Consider the following 16,513-nt stretch of genomic DNA (forward strand, 5'->3'; position numbering starts at 1 on the left):
AATGATTACAACCATTTAGCCCTTCATCTCGGGAGAAATAACAAATATACTACCATGACTAAAAATTTCAATTGAATGCACCAGTTGTTTATTTAAATAAACTATATATTTATAAAATATGAACAAGTTTTTCTTAATAACAAAATAGATTTCTTCAAAAAATATATCATTTAGAAATTTAAAAAATAGTATAAAATTCATATAAAATACAGATCAAATATTTTTTTTTAAAATATGCATAAGTAAATATAATAAGTATTAAGATATATAACACAATTTTTCTTCACACATAACATTAACATATCCTTATTAAAAACCTATCACATGACTGTTTATAAGTTGAAAAAAAAATTCAATGTGTTTATCATTAAAGATATAACATAGTTTTAATCAGTTTTGTCCTTTTTGTTATCATTATTATTGTTTTTATTTTTACTATTATTATTTTTATAATTATCAAAAATATTTAATATATATGCAATTGCTGCTCTTAGAAACCAAATCGTAAATTCAAAATCAATATTACCCATCATGCTACAATATTTAAAGATTGTAAACATATCAGTTATTTTAAAGTCTCGAGATTTAACTTTGTTCCAAAAATACATACAATGTGTAAAAATTTTAATCAAAAGAGCTATAAAACTAACAGATAAAATTATAATAGGTCCCTGAATAGGATATCGCTCAACAAAAGTATCCACTTCAGAGAAATTTTTCTCCCCTGTTTTGATATATGATATTAGGGACTGACAATAAAACTTGTTTTCCGATATCAAACTGTAATTAATATGCGTCCAAGATATCACTTCTTCAAGCCTGTGCTGCATTGCCGCAATCTGTGATTCGTTAAAAGGAAAATCTGCACACGCAATGAACACACCTTGCTGAAAGTCCAACAAAGAATTGTTTCCGGTTGCGAAACTCACCCTGAGGATTTCACAACAAATCCTCAATGGCCAAGTCAAAGTCAAATGTACAATGTCCAGGCCCCCCTGCGAGACTTCCCAAATCATAAAGTAGTGATGGTATTCGTGACCGAATTTCATTCTCCGCACTTTGCATTCCGTTCCACGGTTAACCTGTCCAGTTTTGCACCACTCTTTCAAATGCTCTATATCTCTGCATCTTGTAAACTGACAATAATAAAAAAAATAAGGTTATATAGAATTTCAAATATTAATCCATCTCTTCGTTGAATACGTACGTATCAATAAACTGATAACAACAAATCTCTAATATTAATCTATCAAGCTGTTGAATACATGTGTACAAATTTTAATGGATTTCATTGTTGATTGATCCAAAAAATTAAATTATTGATGAAGTTCAATATCTAATAACATATTCCTGATACGATCATTGACCCCTTACTTTTCTATCATTAAAACTAAACCCACAAAAATTGATGTCCACAAATATTAAAAAGATTATAGCAAATTGTGGACAAAGGGTATTAATTCATATGTATATTGATCCCTAACAAAATATCATGCAAGAACATTAAGTATACCAGCTGTCATCCTTGATGGTAAAAGCAGACTTAGGACTTAATTATCCTCATTACCATTTATTAATGTTTTGAAGAAAAAAAATTCTTAAAGAATTTCACCTTTTGTTTTGGGGTCTTCTCTTCAGCGATACTTATTTCTCTGATATCTTCACAGACTTCATTGATATCTGAAAGAACGCAGTATAATATATTGCTAATAAAAATATAAACTCAATTTGCATGCAAAACTGTAAATTCTTTATTTTGAGTGAGTCCTTAAATCTGCTTTTCCTCCGTTTTGTATCAAATCAGAGAAATATGAAATTGCCAGTGCCAAACTTTTGTTGTGAGTTTCGTAAAATTATCAAATGTCATAAAATTAAAAGCAAAATTTCAATAAAATTCCATGAGGGAGGCAAGATTCTCGTAATTAAACATGCATATCAATTCCTCATATTTCATTAATATTACTAGGAATTTACAGTTTAATCATGTTTGTCTCAATTACGGCAAATAATATATTATTCATTTAGGAAATTGATAGATATACATATGTAACACTATGATGTCAAAATGAATTTTTATGCACTAGCTACTATTGAAATAACTATCCGAGATAAAAATCAAAAAGCCTTTAAAATAGGGATTTTCGCTTACAAATAGGATTTAAACATGATAAAGAGGATCTCTAATAATTTGTGATGGTGCTAATTAATTGCTCATTGTGTGTTTTCAACCCCCTAAACCAGGCTTGAGATCAGAATACACACTACTTGCTGGATATCTAAAAATCATAATACATGTAATACCATTTATAATAATTAATTAATAATCATGAAAGGTCCTACATTTATATTACTATAGTGCTTCTTCTAGCTAGATTTAGAACCATTTTAACAAAAGCTTGGACTTTGGGTAGTTGTGTCAAACAGCAATGTGACGTAGGCCTGTCTATTTCATTGCTGGCCACTCAGCCATTGCTCTTTGAAATCAACGAGATTTGTCTGGCTTTTGAGCTAAAACTACACAACCGGTGTATATATCACTTGAAACCAACATCATTTTCAACTTGTTTTGACGCAAGAAATAGATAGTTATGTCCTACTGAAAGTCCAAGGCCTTGTTAAAATGGTTCTAATTGATTGTTTAGCTTACAATCAACAGGTTCATCCTCTTCTGTATCAATCCAACAAAACTGGTTTTCAAGATCTTCATCTGCAAGAAATATCAGACACAGTTGGGGTTTACAATTGTCATAGAATTTGATGAATACTGCATACAAGGATCATGAAATTTACAATATTGGAAGAGGGCTTTATAGACAATCTGAATGTGCAGTCAGTTTCAATTTACCTGGTAAGGTAGTTTAAGAAGAGGTAAATGAAAAGATAAATACATTATTACTACTACCAACGAAAATAACAAAATTAAATCCTGAACAAATATTTCAGCTTCTTAGTATATGATCGTTTTGTTGCATTATAAACAACCCATTCTCTTAATATTTATTGATTTTGTAATTTATCTGTAAACATTGCCAGTCTCCATTCTAGCCTTTACTGAATTCCCCGCCCCTCGTTTCAGCTCCCCCATTCAATCTTGATCCCTCCCAATTCCCATCCCCAAGGAAATTAATTCTCTTAGCAAGCTTAAGTTGCAACCAGCTTGGATACCATGGGTTGAATGGTGATACGTAAGGAAACTGAAAAAAGTCAATTGAGAAGAACACCAAACTTTGGTATCAGAAAACACACCTCGGGTGAATTCTAACACTCCTAAGATTTTAGATTTTTATTTAATTTAATAACTGTTTACACGGTTATTTTTGCCTCATATTAATTTTCCCCCCTCTACACTTGCAAAGAGTTTGCCCCATCTTGAATCGCCCAGACACAGTTGTGTTTAAAGGGAGATAATTTGAAATATTGTTATATGCCCAGTATTAAATTCAAGGAGATTGAAAAGGTAGAAAATAAAAAGGGCTTCTGTTTACAATAAACGGAGGCAAATATTCCCCCATTTACAGTATCAAGTGTTTTGTTGTTGTTTTTTTTTTTTTTTTTACCTTTTTGATTCTCAAGCTCTCTCTCCTGAACTTCTGTGACAGTATTGATTGTCTTTTTCTTCGCTAGATCTTTAAAACCTATCCAAAATGCAAAAAAATATATATATAATTATAAAAATATATATATATATATATATATATATATACAAGTAGAAGCCTTATAAAGGCATTATTCCTTCTTTTAACATTACAAAGAAATATCAGTTCATCAGAACATGAGCTGGTTTACTACCATCAACACTTTCGTCATTCTTTTCTCTCGATTTCTCAATTCCAACAGTCTCTGGAAGAATATTACTCCTGCTGCTGTCCAAATAATCTACGTCGTCTTCATCTACAAAGTATTCACTTCCACTGAGTTATTTTTATTGTCCTCTAATTATTCAAGTACCTCTTCAAAAAATTGACAGTGTTCATGCCATATTTCCTCTTCAATGCTTGTATATTGAATTTAAACCTCCGTGAATCAATAGAGAAAGCTTTTGAAAATTGTTTACATGTTATGAAATATATTTTACGCTTCAAATAAATACCATTTCTGATAAAGACAATTTGAAATTGGATATCATTCTTATGGTAGGTATAATTGCAATACTGTAAACCCATTTTTATTCAAGCATGAGAATTTTTAATAAAGTTTGCGAGAACCTTGTCATCGCTAATATTTCTTGCAATGAATCAGCCCTTAAAAATGTCTCTGGTATTCTTTTTTCCAGATAAATTATATCTTGCTGGTGAAAATCAAAGTTGCGGTGAATGAGTTTAACTCCAGTAGACCAAAAAAATAAAATTGTCGCTAATAAAAACTGGTATACAATCTCTCATTCAAATGTATGAGCTATCTAAGTCTTAAACTTACAGTCAATTTGGCGTTCATTCTTCTTTGGATATGTCACAGGAAGCTTGCTTTCAAGATCTTCCACTGCAAAAAAACAATAGAAAATAGTTGTCTTACAGAGGTTGACATTAGTTTTCATTGTGCATGTTTTTGTGTTAATAGAGAATTTACTAATATGATTTGATAATCTTTTATCATTTGATGTTGGGAAGTCAATTTTATAATAACCATATAAGGCTATATATATATATATGATATATTATAAGAAATAAAAAGTATAAGGGGGTCTGGAGGTCTAGCTTCTAGCAAGTTTGTGTTTGAAATGCAAAAATAGCCGGGTAATTACGTCACTTCAGGTGGGGGAATTTCCCGCCCCCCGGGCCTTAGAGACAACCCTTGATGATGCTTCATAACAATTTATTTAATAGGGTGTACTGGGGCTTAAATTTTTGGTAAACACAATGAAAAATCATGTTATTTAGTCAATTTTATGTAATATGAGGGAAATAATGAACAAAATTTGGAGCTTTATCCATTTTTGACTAATAAAATATATCTTAAATGCCCCGAGTCTCTCAAAAAAAAAAACCTGAAACAAGCTCTCAACCTCCCCTTAAAATGATGTCAGATTTAATATAGGTATCGGAATACTTTTTCACTGATTTAATCTAAAACGTCAAGAAATAAGTATGGGAAAAAGATTTTACAAATCAATTATGACATCATAATGGTTAAATATACCACGAAAGAGACACTCTGGAATCATTTACCGGTACTAGGTTTGCTTGCAAGCATGTTTTTGCAAGACAATGTAATCTTTTCTCTGCAGCCTGTTTTCACAATTCCAAATGTTTGTTGAAGAGAAGGTTTAGAAGAGATATTCATCACACCCAGAATATGAATAGAATTATGAATATGCAGTACGTCACTTTTTAAAGGGGTAAAAGTTTGGTAGTCTCTCTCAGACTCCATCGTTATGGCTATGCAGAAAGTTTGTATCTTAAATGTTTTGCAAGAACAGAAGTCTTCATTAAATCTTTGTTTCATATTAAATGTATTCTTGCATAGTGCATACTTTAAAATCATGGATATATTTATGGTGGCTCAATTTTTGGGTTTTTGTGAGTATACCACTTCTCCATGAATTAATATCTCCAAAGAATAATGAAACAAAAGTCTTTATTCAAATAAATTGTACAAATTAAAAAGCAAACATTAAACCCTTATTGATACTTTAAAATGCTGAGAATTAATCTATTAAAATTGGCTCTCATAAATTTAAACGAATCAACAGCATTATTCACCATTGATTTGTAAATGTTCACTTACTGTTGAATGGGTCAATCCCTGCATTGCTTGGTTTTTCATCTCCAACAGTCTTTGGAAGACCAACAGTCTTGCTGTAGTCCAAAACATCAAGGCTATCTTCATCTACAAATGTAATAAGATCAACATTAGATTTTCTGCATGATATCAAGGGGCAAAAAGTAAGAATAATTTTTATTACAAACAAATAATCCAATAGGAACAAGAGATGTTTGTGAAACACTTATGCCCCCTCCCTTGGAAACATCCATAGAGAAAATGAACGCAATCTGCACATAATTGGAATTTTTCTACGTCCAAGGGGCATAACTCTGTCGAAAATTGCACAATCGTACCCAATATCAAACTTGACCTAGATATTATCATAATTAATCTGTATACCAAATTTCATTTCAATATTTTCATCCTCTTTAAAGAAAATGAATGGAAACTGCAAATAACTGGAATTTTTCTATGTCCAAGGGCCAAAAATTGCTCAATCGTACCCATTATTTAACTTGACCTAGATATTATCATAAATAATCGGTATTCCAAATTTCATTACAATATGTTTATCCTCTGCGAAGAAAATGAACAGAAACTGTTCGTGGACCGACCGACCGACCAACAGACAGACGGACAGCAGCAAAGCAATATGCCCTCCCTTCTTCGAAGAAAGGCATAATTATAGGGGCTATGTATTCTATGTATCATCCCCCCACCTTTTACATTAAGATAGTCTAGACCAAGTACATGTAGTTCTGAGAGAAAATATTACAATTTCAAGGCTGACAAAAAAAGATGGCTAAGAGGTCAACCATGCAAGTTAAAATTAACTTGAATATATACCATAGCTGGGATTTAAGGCTAAAAGAAAGTTATAATTTAATTCTTAGGCCCAAAGTTTTAAAGGAGCTCTGGTATTTTGTTTTTATTTAGTACATGTATATATTTTCAAAGGGGAATAAATAATTTTTGTATCTTAACTTATTACTAAGTTACTGTAAACCAACTTTTATTTACGAAAAAATTATTTCGCAATTTCCTAGAGATAAACTATTTCACAAAGACTAATTTTCACGAATAAGCCACATCCAGACCTGTGTTGTTTTTTACAACCATACGACAAGGACTAGTACACGGCGAGAAATATTCTTGACAAAAAGGCTCTTGCAAACCTTGCAAAATTATCTCACTCTCGAATAAAAGTTGGTTTACAGTTTTAATTTCATTTTCAATCAGGCAATAATATAAACCAATGTGGCAGCATGCGGTCTGGTACCCAAGAACCCAAACATTAATTTGTTTTGGCCTTAAAAAGATGTCTACTTACATGGCTCAGCTCCATATTGTTTTCCAAAGTCTATAACGACTGGCATCTCAACAAAGTCACCTGAAGGCACAGAGTCTGTTTGACAATCTGTTAATTTGAAAGAAAAATAGTTAGGAAATAAAAGTCTACACTGTAAATTCCTCATTTTACACTGTTTAGTACATGTACTTAATTCTGCAATTCCTCTGTGTGTATCAAATCCCAAGGATATAAAATCGCAAGCATCAATTTTTTTGTCATTATTTCATATAGTTCAAATCTTTCTGAAAAATAAAACAAATTATGAAGTGACTACCATGTTCAATGCAGGTGTAGTGAGAATTCTGCAATCTTAAGTGAAGCAGTCTGCCGCTATCATGTCGAAGTTGTTCAGAGGTTGCCCGTACGCGTTGAGTGACTCCAGAGTTTCCGTACGAACTGACGTAAATATTGAAACCATACAAGTCGGCAGCTGCTTGAATGATTGGTTCATCAGCCCACTCTCCACTATTATTGTGGAGCCTGGAAAGGAAATATGCATTGTAAATACAATATAACTGTAGATTCCTTTTATTGCTAGAGTATTTAAATATGTGATTTAGTGACAAAGTATGAGAAAATAAAATTGTGAATGAATAGCTTAATTAGGGGTGCAACGATACACTTGCCTCACGATACGATACGTATCACGATACAGACCTTATGATACAATACGTACCGTGATACTTTTGATGTGCTTTTAAAAAATAACAAATAAACAATTACGCATGTTTTGGTATTGTTTAATCTCTAAACTTTTAGTTACATAATTTTTTTCCACATATTTTTCCTAATCAGCTGTATAAATATCAGAATGTCAACATGATCCGCATAAGGTAAAAATCTAATGTTGACGTCAATATCGTTATTTCAACACTGACAACAATCAAATTATTTATGCTCTTATTATAGATGTACAGAATTTTCTAAAGGCAAAATATTTAATGACTAGGGTGACGTTTAATTTTAATTTCATTTTTGCACATCTAGGAATGTGGCATTAATTTCTTGCGACAACAGAAAAAAGCGTTGATAATGCCGTTTTATACGAGGTGCAATACGCATGTCGTTTGTTTGTAGGAAAACGTTTTCAAAATAGTGCTTGCAATGGGAATTTTGTTAACCAATTTCATTTATCCTACAAAAAATGTTACAATATGATTTTTGGGATGCACTGTAGCAGGGGACAAAATTAAATAATGCGAAGCACGTTTTTCAACACCGGATGCCATTTTGAAAATATAATTTTCAAACCGATTCGGACGGATCAAAATTTTCCGGATCGAAATACAGAACCGCGGTAAAGCCTACAGTATCGTGACATTGAACCGTAGCATGTTTTTACCGTGATATACCGTTTCACGGTTTATCGTTGCACCCTTAAGCTTAATTATTCTTTAATTAGTTTTATTCAATTCACATGTTCCGATTTTAAAATCCACATAGTGTGCTTCTCGCGATTTTACACAGATCGTTAAAAATCGAAGTTTTATAGAAATATCGTTAGGAGAAAAACGAACTCCATTAATATTATCATCGTATAAAGGCTGGACAAACAATATCTGTAAAGAGTAGAATATTCAACTAGGCTTTGAATTTATTAAAAAAAATAATAATAAATTTGTTTTCCAGGTCAAATCAAGGGTGTACAGGGATTTATTTGGAGGTGTATCCATACACACTTAGCCCTGAGGTCTCACGGTGCATGCAATGTAATCCCAGGGATATCCCCATACGCCCTTAATCAAATCTTTAACAAATGATATTGTATTAACAAAATAATGTTATTATAGATTCCTTATTTAACATGTTTATAATGCAAACACTAAATTCCACTATCCTTGAATATATATGAGTTTGTATCACGAATCTCACAGAATATAAAATCGTGAACACCAAAACTTTATCTTAATTTCTCAAAGTTCACGATCATCTGTAAAACCGCATGATTTTATAATCTGATTTAATTTGGATATATTATAAAATACCTTAAGTAATCCTCGTAACTTTGGCGTGTGTTATGCATCAATCGACCGTAACGACGTGACCTTTCTTCATTTTCCACCTCAGACTCGCAGCTGCGACCAGACATATACAAGATGATGTTCTCCCTTATTGTACTGTGTTCATTCTGGTGTCCATGAAGATAAACGGACAAGCACCTGTAGAAACAGTTGCCATCTCCCACAATCTCTGTAAAACAAAGTTTTGATTGGATAATCAACTATCATTATCACCGTATGTGTATACATATTAAATTAAAAAGATGTGTTTCAGTTTTTAATACAATCACTGGGTTAAGTTTTTGCATAATCACATATGAATTAGAGATCCACTTGAGGCACAGAAATAAAGAAACAAAGTTTCATTGGTCTGATAGATTAGAAGGTATGCGATACAAAACAGAGTTCTCCATGTCAGCTTAGGTTACTTCCCTTTCCTTAGATACATATTACAGTTTGGTGCTATTTTATCTATTTCTTTTTTTTCATATAATTATATTTTTTTTACAATTTTTAGCATGAAATAAAAATGTTCTGACATGCAATTTGATGTTTGAGGTTAATTTATTTACATGTATTTGTTTTCAATTGTTATTTCACAAATTGTCTAAAAAAAACCCACATGTATTCATTTAATACTGGGTGATGGGGAATTTACTCTTCAGACTTGCGAATCTCGTTGGTTAAATATAACTTTTGATAGGTAATAATCATTCATTACGCGTCCATTCAGGCGAGCTTCATAAACAATAAAATCCAAGATGTTTTCTTAAAAACTGTAAGATGGCAGTACAGGACAATTTTTATCAATTATTAATTACAATAATTAATTTATTATAGCTAGGATGTCTTCGGAACATCTGTCAATAAGTTATCAGTTTAGTTTCAGGCACGGATCTAAGGGGGGGGGGGGTCCCCACCCCTCCCCGGAAAATGAAAATTAATCAAATCGTAAAATTATCACAACCACAACAAATATGCCTAGGACTCAACTCACCTTTCCCAGTTGATATTTCCTGGATATACTTTTTATCTTTCATAGCATTAGTGTAATTCATTGAATGGAGAAGAATCACAGCCAATAAAAAGAGTCGTCTTTCAAATGCCATGGTGATGAGAAGTCCTAATTAACCTAAAAGAAAACGATAAAGTTTAAGAACATTTAATTAAACGAAATAGATTTCCTCCAGTTCATAACTAGTTTTTTCTTTTTATCCTATTTTTTGACTCATCAAACTATATAAACAAATATCTCTTTTGAAACAAATTGTTTAGTTGACTTAATATATCATATCCGCCACCAAAAGGGACACCCATCGTCGCAAACCATAAAGCCAGTAAGTACGATCCTCTCCCATCTGGCCATGGAAATTGGTGGCATGAGATAAGAATATCAAATAAAGCATCAAAATATTGACCAATGCAAGTAAAGCATAGTTAGAGATTTAAGCTACTCTGGCAGATATGAATAATGGATTAGTGGAAGATCAACTGGTCATTTTTTTAAAGTTAGGATTAACTCTATTGTTATTTTGTCATACACTGCATGCAAACTTACTTGCTCATCCCTCAATGAAGGGTGTTCATATAGTAAATTATGTTGGGAGGGACTTAATATGGTCGCATAAGGCAGAGAGTCACTTGATTCAGATAGTCGCTATGGCAGTCTATAAACTGTCTAATTATGTAAATCTAGTTCAACTAGTGAAGTCAGGAAATAACAAAGCTTAAAGTCAAGTGATAGATTCCTTTTTAACTGGGTTTTTCTGAATTAGATAGTTAATGTCAGGTCAAGCTTTTATTAATAAATGATATGATCATCATGACTTTAAAAGTGTGTTGGTATACATGTACATTAAAATGGTTTCCGCCTATACAGACAGAGCTCTAATTGTTAAAAGTGTTATACATTATAACATTTAAAAGTAGTTTCCATCCATTAATATCTATAATAATACTCTTGAACCCATCTGCATTATAAAGACTTAATTTTTTTTTAAATCAATGTCTTCAAAGATTACAGATTTATTGTAAAAGAACATTTGACATACTTTGATTTAAAGACACAAACTTCCAAAAAATTTAATATTATTTATGTATATTTTACCAATACACAATAATATTTTAATCGTAAAATCACTGTCATAGCGCGCATGCATAGACTCCGAAAACGGAGTCCAAATTGTTTGCATAAATTCACTTCCGTTTACTAGGGATCGAGTGCAACTACACTGATTACTGTGACAGTACTGTACAGTAGCTAAAACTAGTACTTCTGCACTATAGATGTAATAATTGAAGCACTTGCTGAGTTATAGACCTTGCACAATTATATTCTTCATTACAAAATCTAGAATCATTGTGACAAATTAAACAGGCAGTCTGTTGAAATTGACATGGTGCTATCATATCATCTGATGGCCCAGTAGCTGAACCCCCTGACTTATTTGGCCCCATAGACCATGTAAAGACACTAAATGTTTCACACAGTGCGCCAAATGTATAATAAACAATAGCATGTGCTATTGTTTTTAGTTTTTTTTAGTAATGTATAACTTAAAGGTGTAAAAAATTGCATGTGGGTCGTTTTAACACCGGGTTGCTTCCCCCAATAGTCCAAATCAATCTGCATAAATCAATTTCTAATTAAAGTTCTACAAACCTGCACGACTCGGTAAATGTGTAAAATAATGGGACATTGGAACAGGTTTATTTTGAGGAAAAGTTATGTTGGGAGGGACTGAATATGGTCGTATAAGCATTTTACCGCAATGCATCATGATGGAGCCAAAGACTCCGTTTTGGGAGTTAACTCCGTTTTGGGAGTCCCGTCTAGACTGATAAGGCAGAGAGTCACTTGATTCAGAGAGTCGCTATGGCAGTCTATAAACTGTACAATATTATGTAAATCTAGTTCAACTAGTGAAGTCAGGAAACACGCAGGAAATAACAAAGCTAAAGTCAAGTGATAGATTCCTTTTTAGACGGTGGCTATAAATAGCCACGGTCTATTGCTACCGTCCTGACCGGAAGAGTATTTCTCACGGGGACCCTAGCGGATAAGGAACGATAACTCTGTTAGGTATGCAGTGTTACAGACAATGTTTTATCTACGGTATGTGTCGATTTCAGTATGAGAACTAATTCTAATCTTATCAGATATTTTAAGCATTATAGCTGCTAATTATTTTCTACATATATCAAAATAATTTATGAAATTGTGTTTTATTTAAATTGGCCGTTACCCTGTCTGCTTACGCGGTATCGATAATTTATGCACCAACTGCCAGTTGTGACGTTAAACTCTGTATCAGGGCTGCATAAACTATATCACTGCGATTATTTGCTAAGAGATCTCAAAATAATCGCTTCTTGTTTTTTATGATGTAAACAATTGTCAGAAACACACTATTTAAACAGGTTTGCCATTTCATATTTCAACGCATTAATTTTAGTTGAGGCAGAATATTTATTTTGTTGTAGCTTATTCCAAAGAATTCACAACAGATACTGACAATGAATATTACATAAATTACATTTTATTGAACTTCAACCGATCAATGGCACACTTTCTTCTACAAGTGTGCATGTGTTTTCAAACATACAAAAAAACATGAAATTTACGATACAAATGTGTTTTATTTTGGACTGACCTGTGATTTACATGAACCTTATTTTGTAACCCACTCAGTCTGTAGGAACATTAATTTTATTACAGAAACCTCAATATTCATCAGACAATATTTACTACCGAATTTGACGCTTTACTTGCTGCCGACTTTCTCTCAAACACGCTAATCGATCGACCTCGGATTGTAAAATTCACGTGCAAATCGAGTCGCCATTTTACAAGTTTACATGTATAAACAAACCACATTTTACGATGTTTCAAAGGTTTTCAGTTCAGATTTTTTGTAAGCAAATAAGGGATTAAAGACATATGCTGTGAAACGTCTTGTGGATTTCACGGCGTGTCAGCTCGAGTATCTATAAATAATTTGCAGCAAACGCTAGCTTTTTTGTGAGAAAAAAATCGGTTCAACTCATGCAATATTCCATATACATTTATGGTACATTGTGAACGGTAATGTAAGATATAATAATTTTGTTCACAAAACAGTTTCTGACGAATTTTTTCACAATAAACTGAATAACGCAATTTGATGAGCGAAGTACAATCTGTGACTTTAATCCATATGCACCCGTCGACTCTCTGCTATTAGAGAACCTTTTCTTTGGTTTTGGGGGGATTTTTCACTAACAGATAACATTATTACACATGTACGTAAATATCGCCCCTGTTGTTCTCAAATAATTTTTATCTCGCGAGTACAACTCTATTATGACCTTTCTTCGACATTTGTTTCCATAATAGGCAGGCCTAATATATAAATGCGCCAGTTTGTTGCGACTCGCAATTGAAATACACAACGGTTAGAAAGTTTCATCACTCAACGAAATGCTACATCAGCCGTAGCGTATACATCCATGCTATATTTGCGATAAATAATGAAACATGAGGCAAAAAATGTGCTTCATAGATGACTGAAGTTTTCTGCTGAGCTACAGAACTATAGCTTTCCGGAAATATTGCTGGGATTTGCGAACCCTAGATATAGTGTTTAAGTTCATGCAAAGAATAAAGTGAAATTTATATACACGGCTGTACGGTCAGAAAAACATGCGTTCAACTTGGATTTTGTTTGTTTGGTTTTTTTGAAAACTAATTTTGAATAATTAATCAATATTTGTTGTAAGTTTACTAGAAGAGTTTAATGTAGCAAGTAAATTATGCGTGTTAAAGTGTACTGAGAAGCGATAAAATATACATGTGACTTTCCCAAATCCATTCAAATGATTTGAATGAATCTATAGCTAAATACAATTAATGATTAATGAAACTGCCGCGACTGAATATTGTATGATATTTTTTTTTCAAATTTTTATTCACTTTCGCTGTGAGCAAATGGAAATAATCCACTAAAGTCGAAGATAAAATATTGATTGACTCTCCTTTTTCATGATGACGTGCATTCCAAAAGCAATACCAGTTTTATCAAACAGGTTCTTGTAAACCATTCCGTTTTCTTTACACCTAAATGTGTTAACTGACTATGAGGACAAAAGCAAGTGTGATGGTCCACAAGACTGCAACTTTTTCCCCCGTGAAGAAATTGACGGAAAATGCTGTCGAGAGGGACAATAAACATACCACATGTCTCCCAAATAATTAGTAAAACCTGATAAAGTATTTTATCCATTTGTTATATCCAATCCACACTTTTCAAAAGTTGTTCCCCTTTACGGGGTCAACCCAAAGGTCAAAGGAAAAAACCAAAAATCCCCTTCTTTATACAATCAAATATCTGTGCGTACTGTGATGAAATCGCTATGGATTTGATTTATTCATTCAATATGTGGTGGCAACCCACCTATTTAATGAGTCATTCTGGGGCAATCAAAATACATACATGTAGTTCATGTATTACCGAAAACGGAGTTTTAATGTCAACTGATATAGATACAAACATATAGATACAAACATATAGATACAAACTTCTATATTACAAAGGCTACTGTGATAAATTTATGTGTTTTCCCCAAAAGATGACGATAAAGAGACACAACATTTGTAAAGTGTGGATTGTGATCACAACTACGATTTCCACAGAATTATCCATGTAGGAAACTCACGACCAGTTGTGCTTATCATTCATGTAATATGCCACTTTCAAACGGCGCCACCGTCTAACAGTACTTTCAGTACTTTGATTTTAAAAGTGGGTCTTTGTGATTTAAATAGTTACATGTAATGTCGAGTCAAGCTTTTATTAATAAATGATAAATAAATGATCATATTAAGTGTGTTAATTGGTATACATGTACATTAAAATGGTTTCCGCCTATACAGACAGAGCTCTACCGGTAATTGTTAAAAGTGTTATACATTATAACATTTAAAAGTAGTTTTCATCAATTAATATCTATAATCATACTAATTATACTCTTTAACCCATCTGCATTATAAAGACTTCATTTTTTTTTTAAATCAATTTCTTAAAAGATTACAGATTTATTGTAAAAGAACATTTGACCAACTTTGATTTAAAGACACAAACTTCCAAAAAATCTAATATTATTTATGGATATTTTACTCATACACAATAATATTTTAATCGTAAAATCACTATATTCTGTCATAGCGTGCATGCATAGACTCCGAAAACAGAGTCCAAATTGTTTGCATAAATTCACTTCCGTTTACTTGGTTTAGGGAGTTCGACTTCACTGATTAATTACTCAATACTGTGACAGTACTGTAGCCAAAACTAGTACTTCTACACTAATAGATGTAATAATTCAAGCAATTGCTGATTGCTGAGTTATAGACCTTGCACAATTATATTCTTCATTACAAAAACTGGAATCATTGTGACAAATTAAACAGGCAGTCTAGCTGTTGAAACTGCCATGGCGCCATCATCATCTTATGGCCTAGCTGAACCCCCCGACTTAGTTGGCCCCATAGACCATGTAAAGACACTAAATGTTTCACACAGTGCACCATATGTATAATAAACAATAGCATGTGCTATTGTTTCTAGGGGTTTTTAGTAATATTTAACATCAGGTGTAAAAAAAAAAAATTGCATGTGGGTGGTTCAGAGCAAGCTTTTAACACCGGGTCGCTTCCCCCAATAGTCCATTGAATCAATCTGCATAAATCAATTTATGATTAAAGTTCTACAAACCTGCACGACTCGGTAAATGTGTAAAATAATTTGACATTGGAACAGGTTTATTTTGAGGAAATCTTATATTTGTTAACATCACATTACACAAATATATACGAATTTTAATCCTTTAAAATAAAATGATATAATTTAACAGTTTAATATAGGTACTGCAGTATAGTTGTCGTTTTACTAATTGAGAATGTAAATAATCAATATAACAAACAAGAAGATTTAAGGAATCAATAACTTACCAACAGTACCAGTGATCCACATGAAAACTATCGCTTTTGGACAATTAAACTAAACAACAGAATACACTCTTCTCCTGGGTGTATTCGTTTGCTACCCCCAGAACTGTTCCAGGATATCTACAGCGTCTACTTGCTAATGAATATGATCAATATCTACCGGAGATCTCCACTCAAACACGATTCTCAAATAGCTTGGAGGAGTGGAAAATGGATGAGGTGATCCGATTGATGGTTTTTTTTCCCGGCATGGAGTCCAGGAAAAATTTAAACCAGGTTGATTCGCACCCCCCCCCCCCCCCCCCATCTGATTGTGATAGCGATATATATTGTTATATGATTGCGCCCATATCATTAAGGTCTTCCGTTTCCAACGGAAGACCTTGTACTGATTCTGTTGGAAATTCTTCATTATTAAGGTCTTCCGTTTCCAACGGAAGACCTTATTGTTTTCGTTCGGTTTCTTTTTCCCTA

General features: G+C 32.6%; 1 protein-coding gene across 2 annotated transcripts; it reads right to left on the reverse strand.

Moving 5' to 3' along the window:
• Window positions 1-293: 293 nt before the first annotated feature.
• LOC128162657 (uncharacterized) lies at window positions 294-16,240 on the reverse strand. Of its 2 annotated transcripts, none has more exons than XM_052825909.1 (12): window positions 10,613-10,724; window positions 10,052-10,186; window positions 9,040-9,244; window positions 7,329-7,534; window positions 7,034-7,120; window positions 5,725-5,826; window positions 4,417-4,479; window positions 3,790-3,891; window positions 3,558-3,635; window positions 2,648-2,707; window positions 1,613-1,680; window positions 294-1,136 (listed from the first exon to the last, which is right to left on the reverse strand). In XM_052825909.1, the coding sequence occupies exons 2-12, from the start codon at window positions 10,161-10,163 to the stop codon at window positions 387-389; spliced, it is 1,833 nt and encodes a 610-aa protein (XP_052681869.1). In that variant the 5' UTR covers window positions 10,164-10,186; window positions 10,613-10,724; the 3' UTR covers window positions 294-386. The 2 variants fall into 2 exon arrangements, with proteins under 2 accessions (XP_052681869.1, XP_052681868.1); XM_052825908.1 differs by lacking the exon at window positions 10,613-10,724 and adding an exon at window positions 16,043-16,240 and having other exon boundaries at window positions 295-1,136.
• Between the last annotated feature and the right edge of the window lie 273 nt (window positions 16,241-16,513).

Source organism: Crassostrea angulata, chromosome 9 (assembly GCF_025612915.1).
Source record: "Crassostrea angulata isolate pt1a10 chromosome 9, ASM2561291v2, whole genome shotgun sequence".
Classification (NCBI taxonomy): domain Eukaryota; kingdom Metazoa; phylum Mollusca; class Bivalvia; order Ostreida; family Ostreidae; genus Magallana; species Magallana angulata.

Bases quoted from the DNA above. Each gene is read 5' to 3' on its own strand.
- LOC128162657 (XM_052825909.1), bottom strand. From the start codon at position 10,163: ATGGCATTTGAAAGACGACTCTTTTTATTGGCTGTGATTCTTCTCCAT. The intron at 2,708-3,557 runs GTAAAAAAAAAA...TATTTCTTGCAG, and splicing joins AGAGCTTGAGAATCAAAAAG to ATGAAGATCTTGAAAACCAG. The intron at 1,681-2,647 runs GTAAGCTAAACA...GCGTTCTTTCAG, and splicing joins AGAGGATGAACCTGTTGATT to ATATCAATGAAGTCTGTGAA.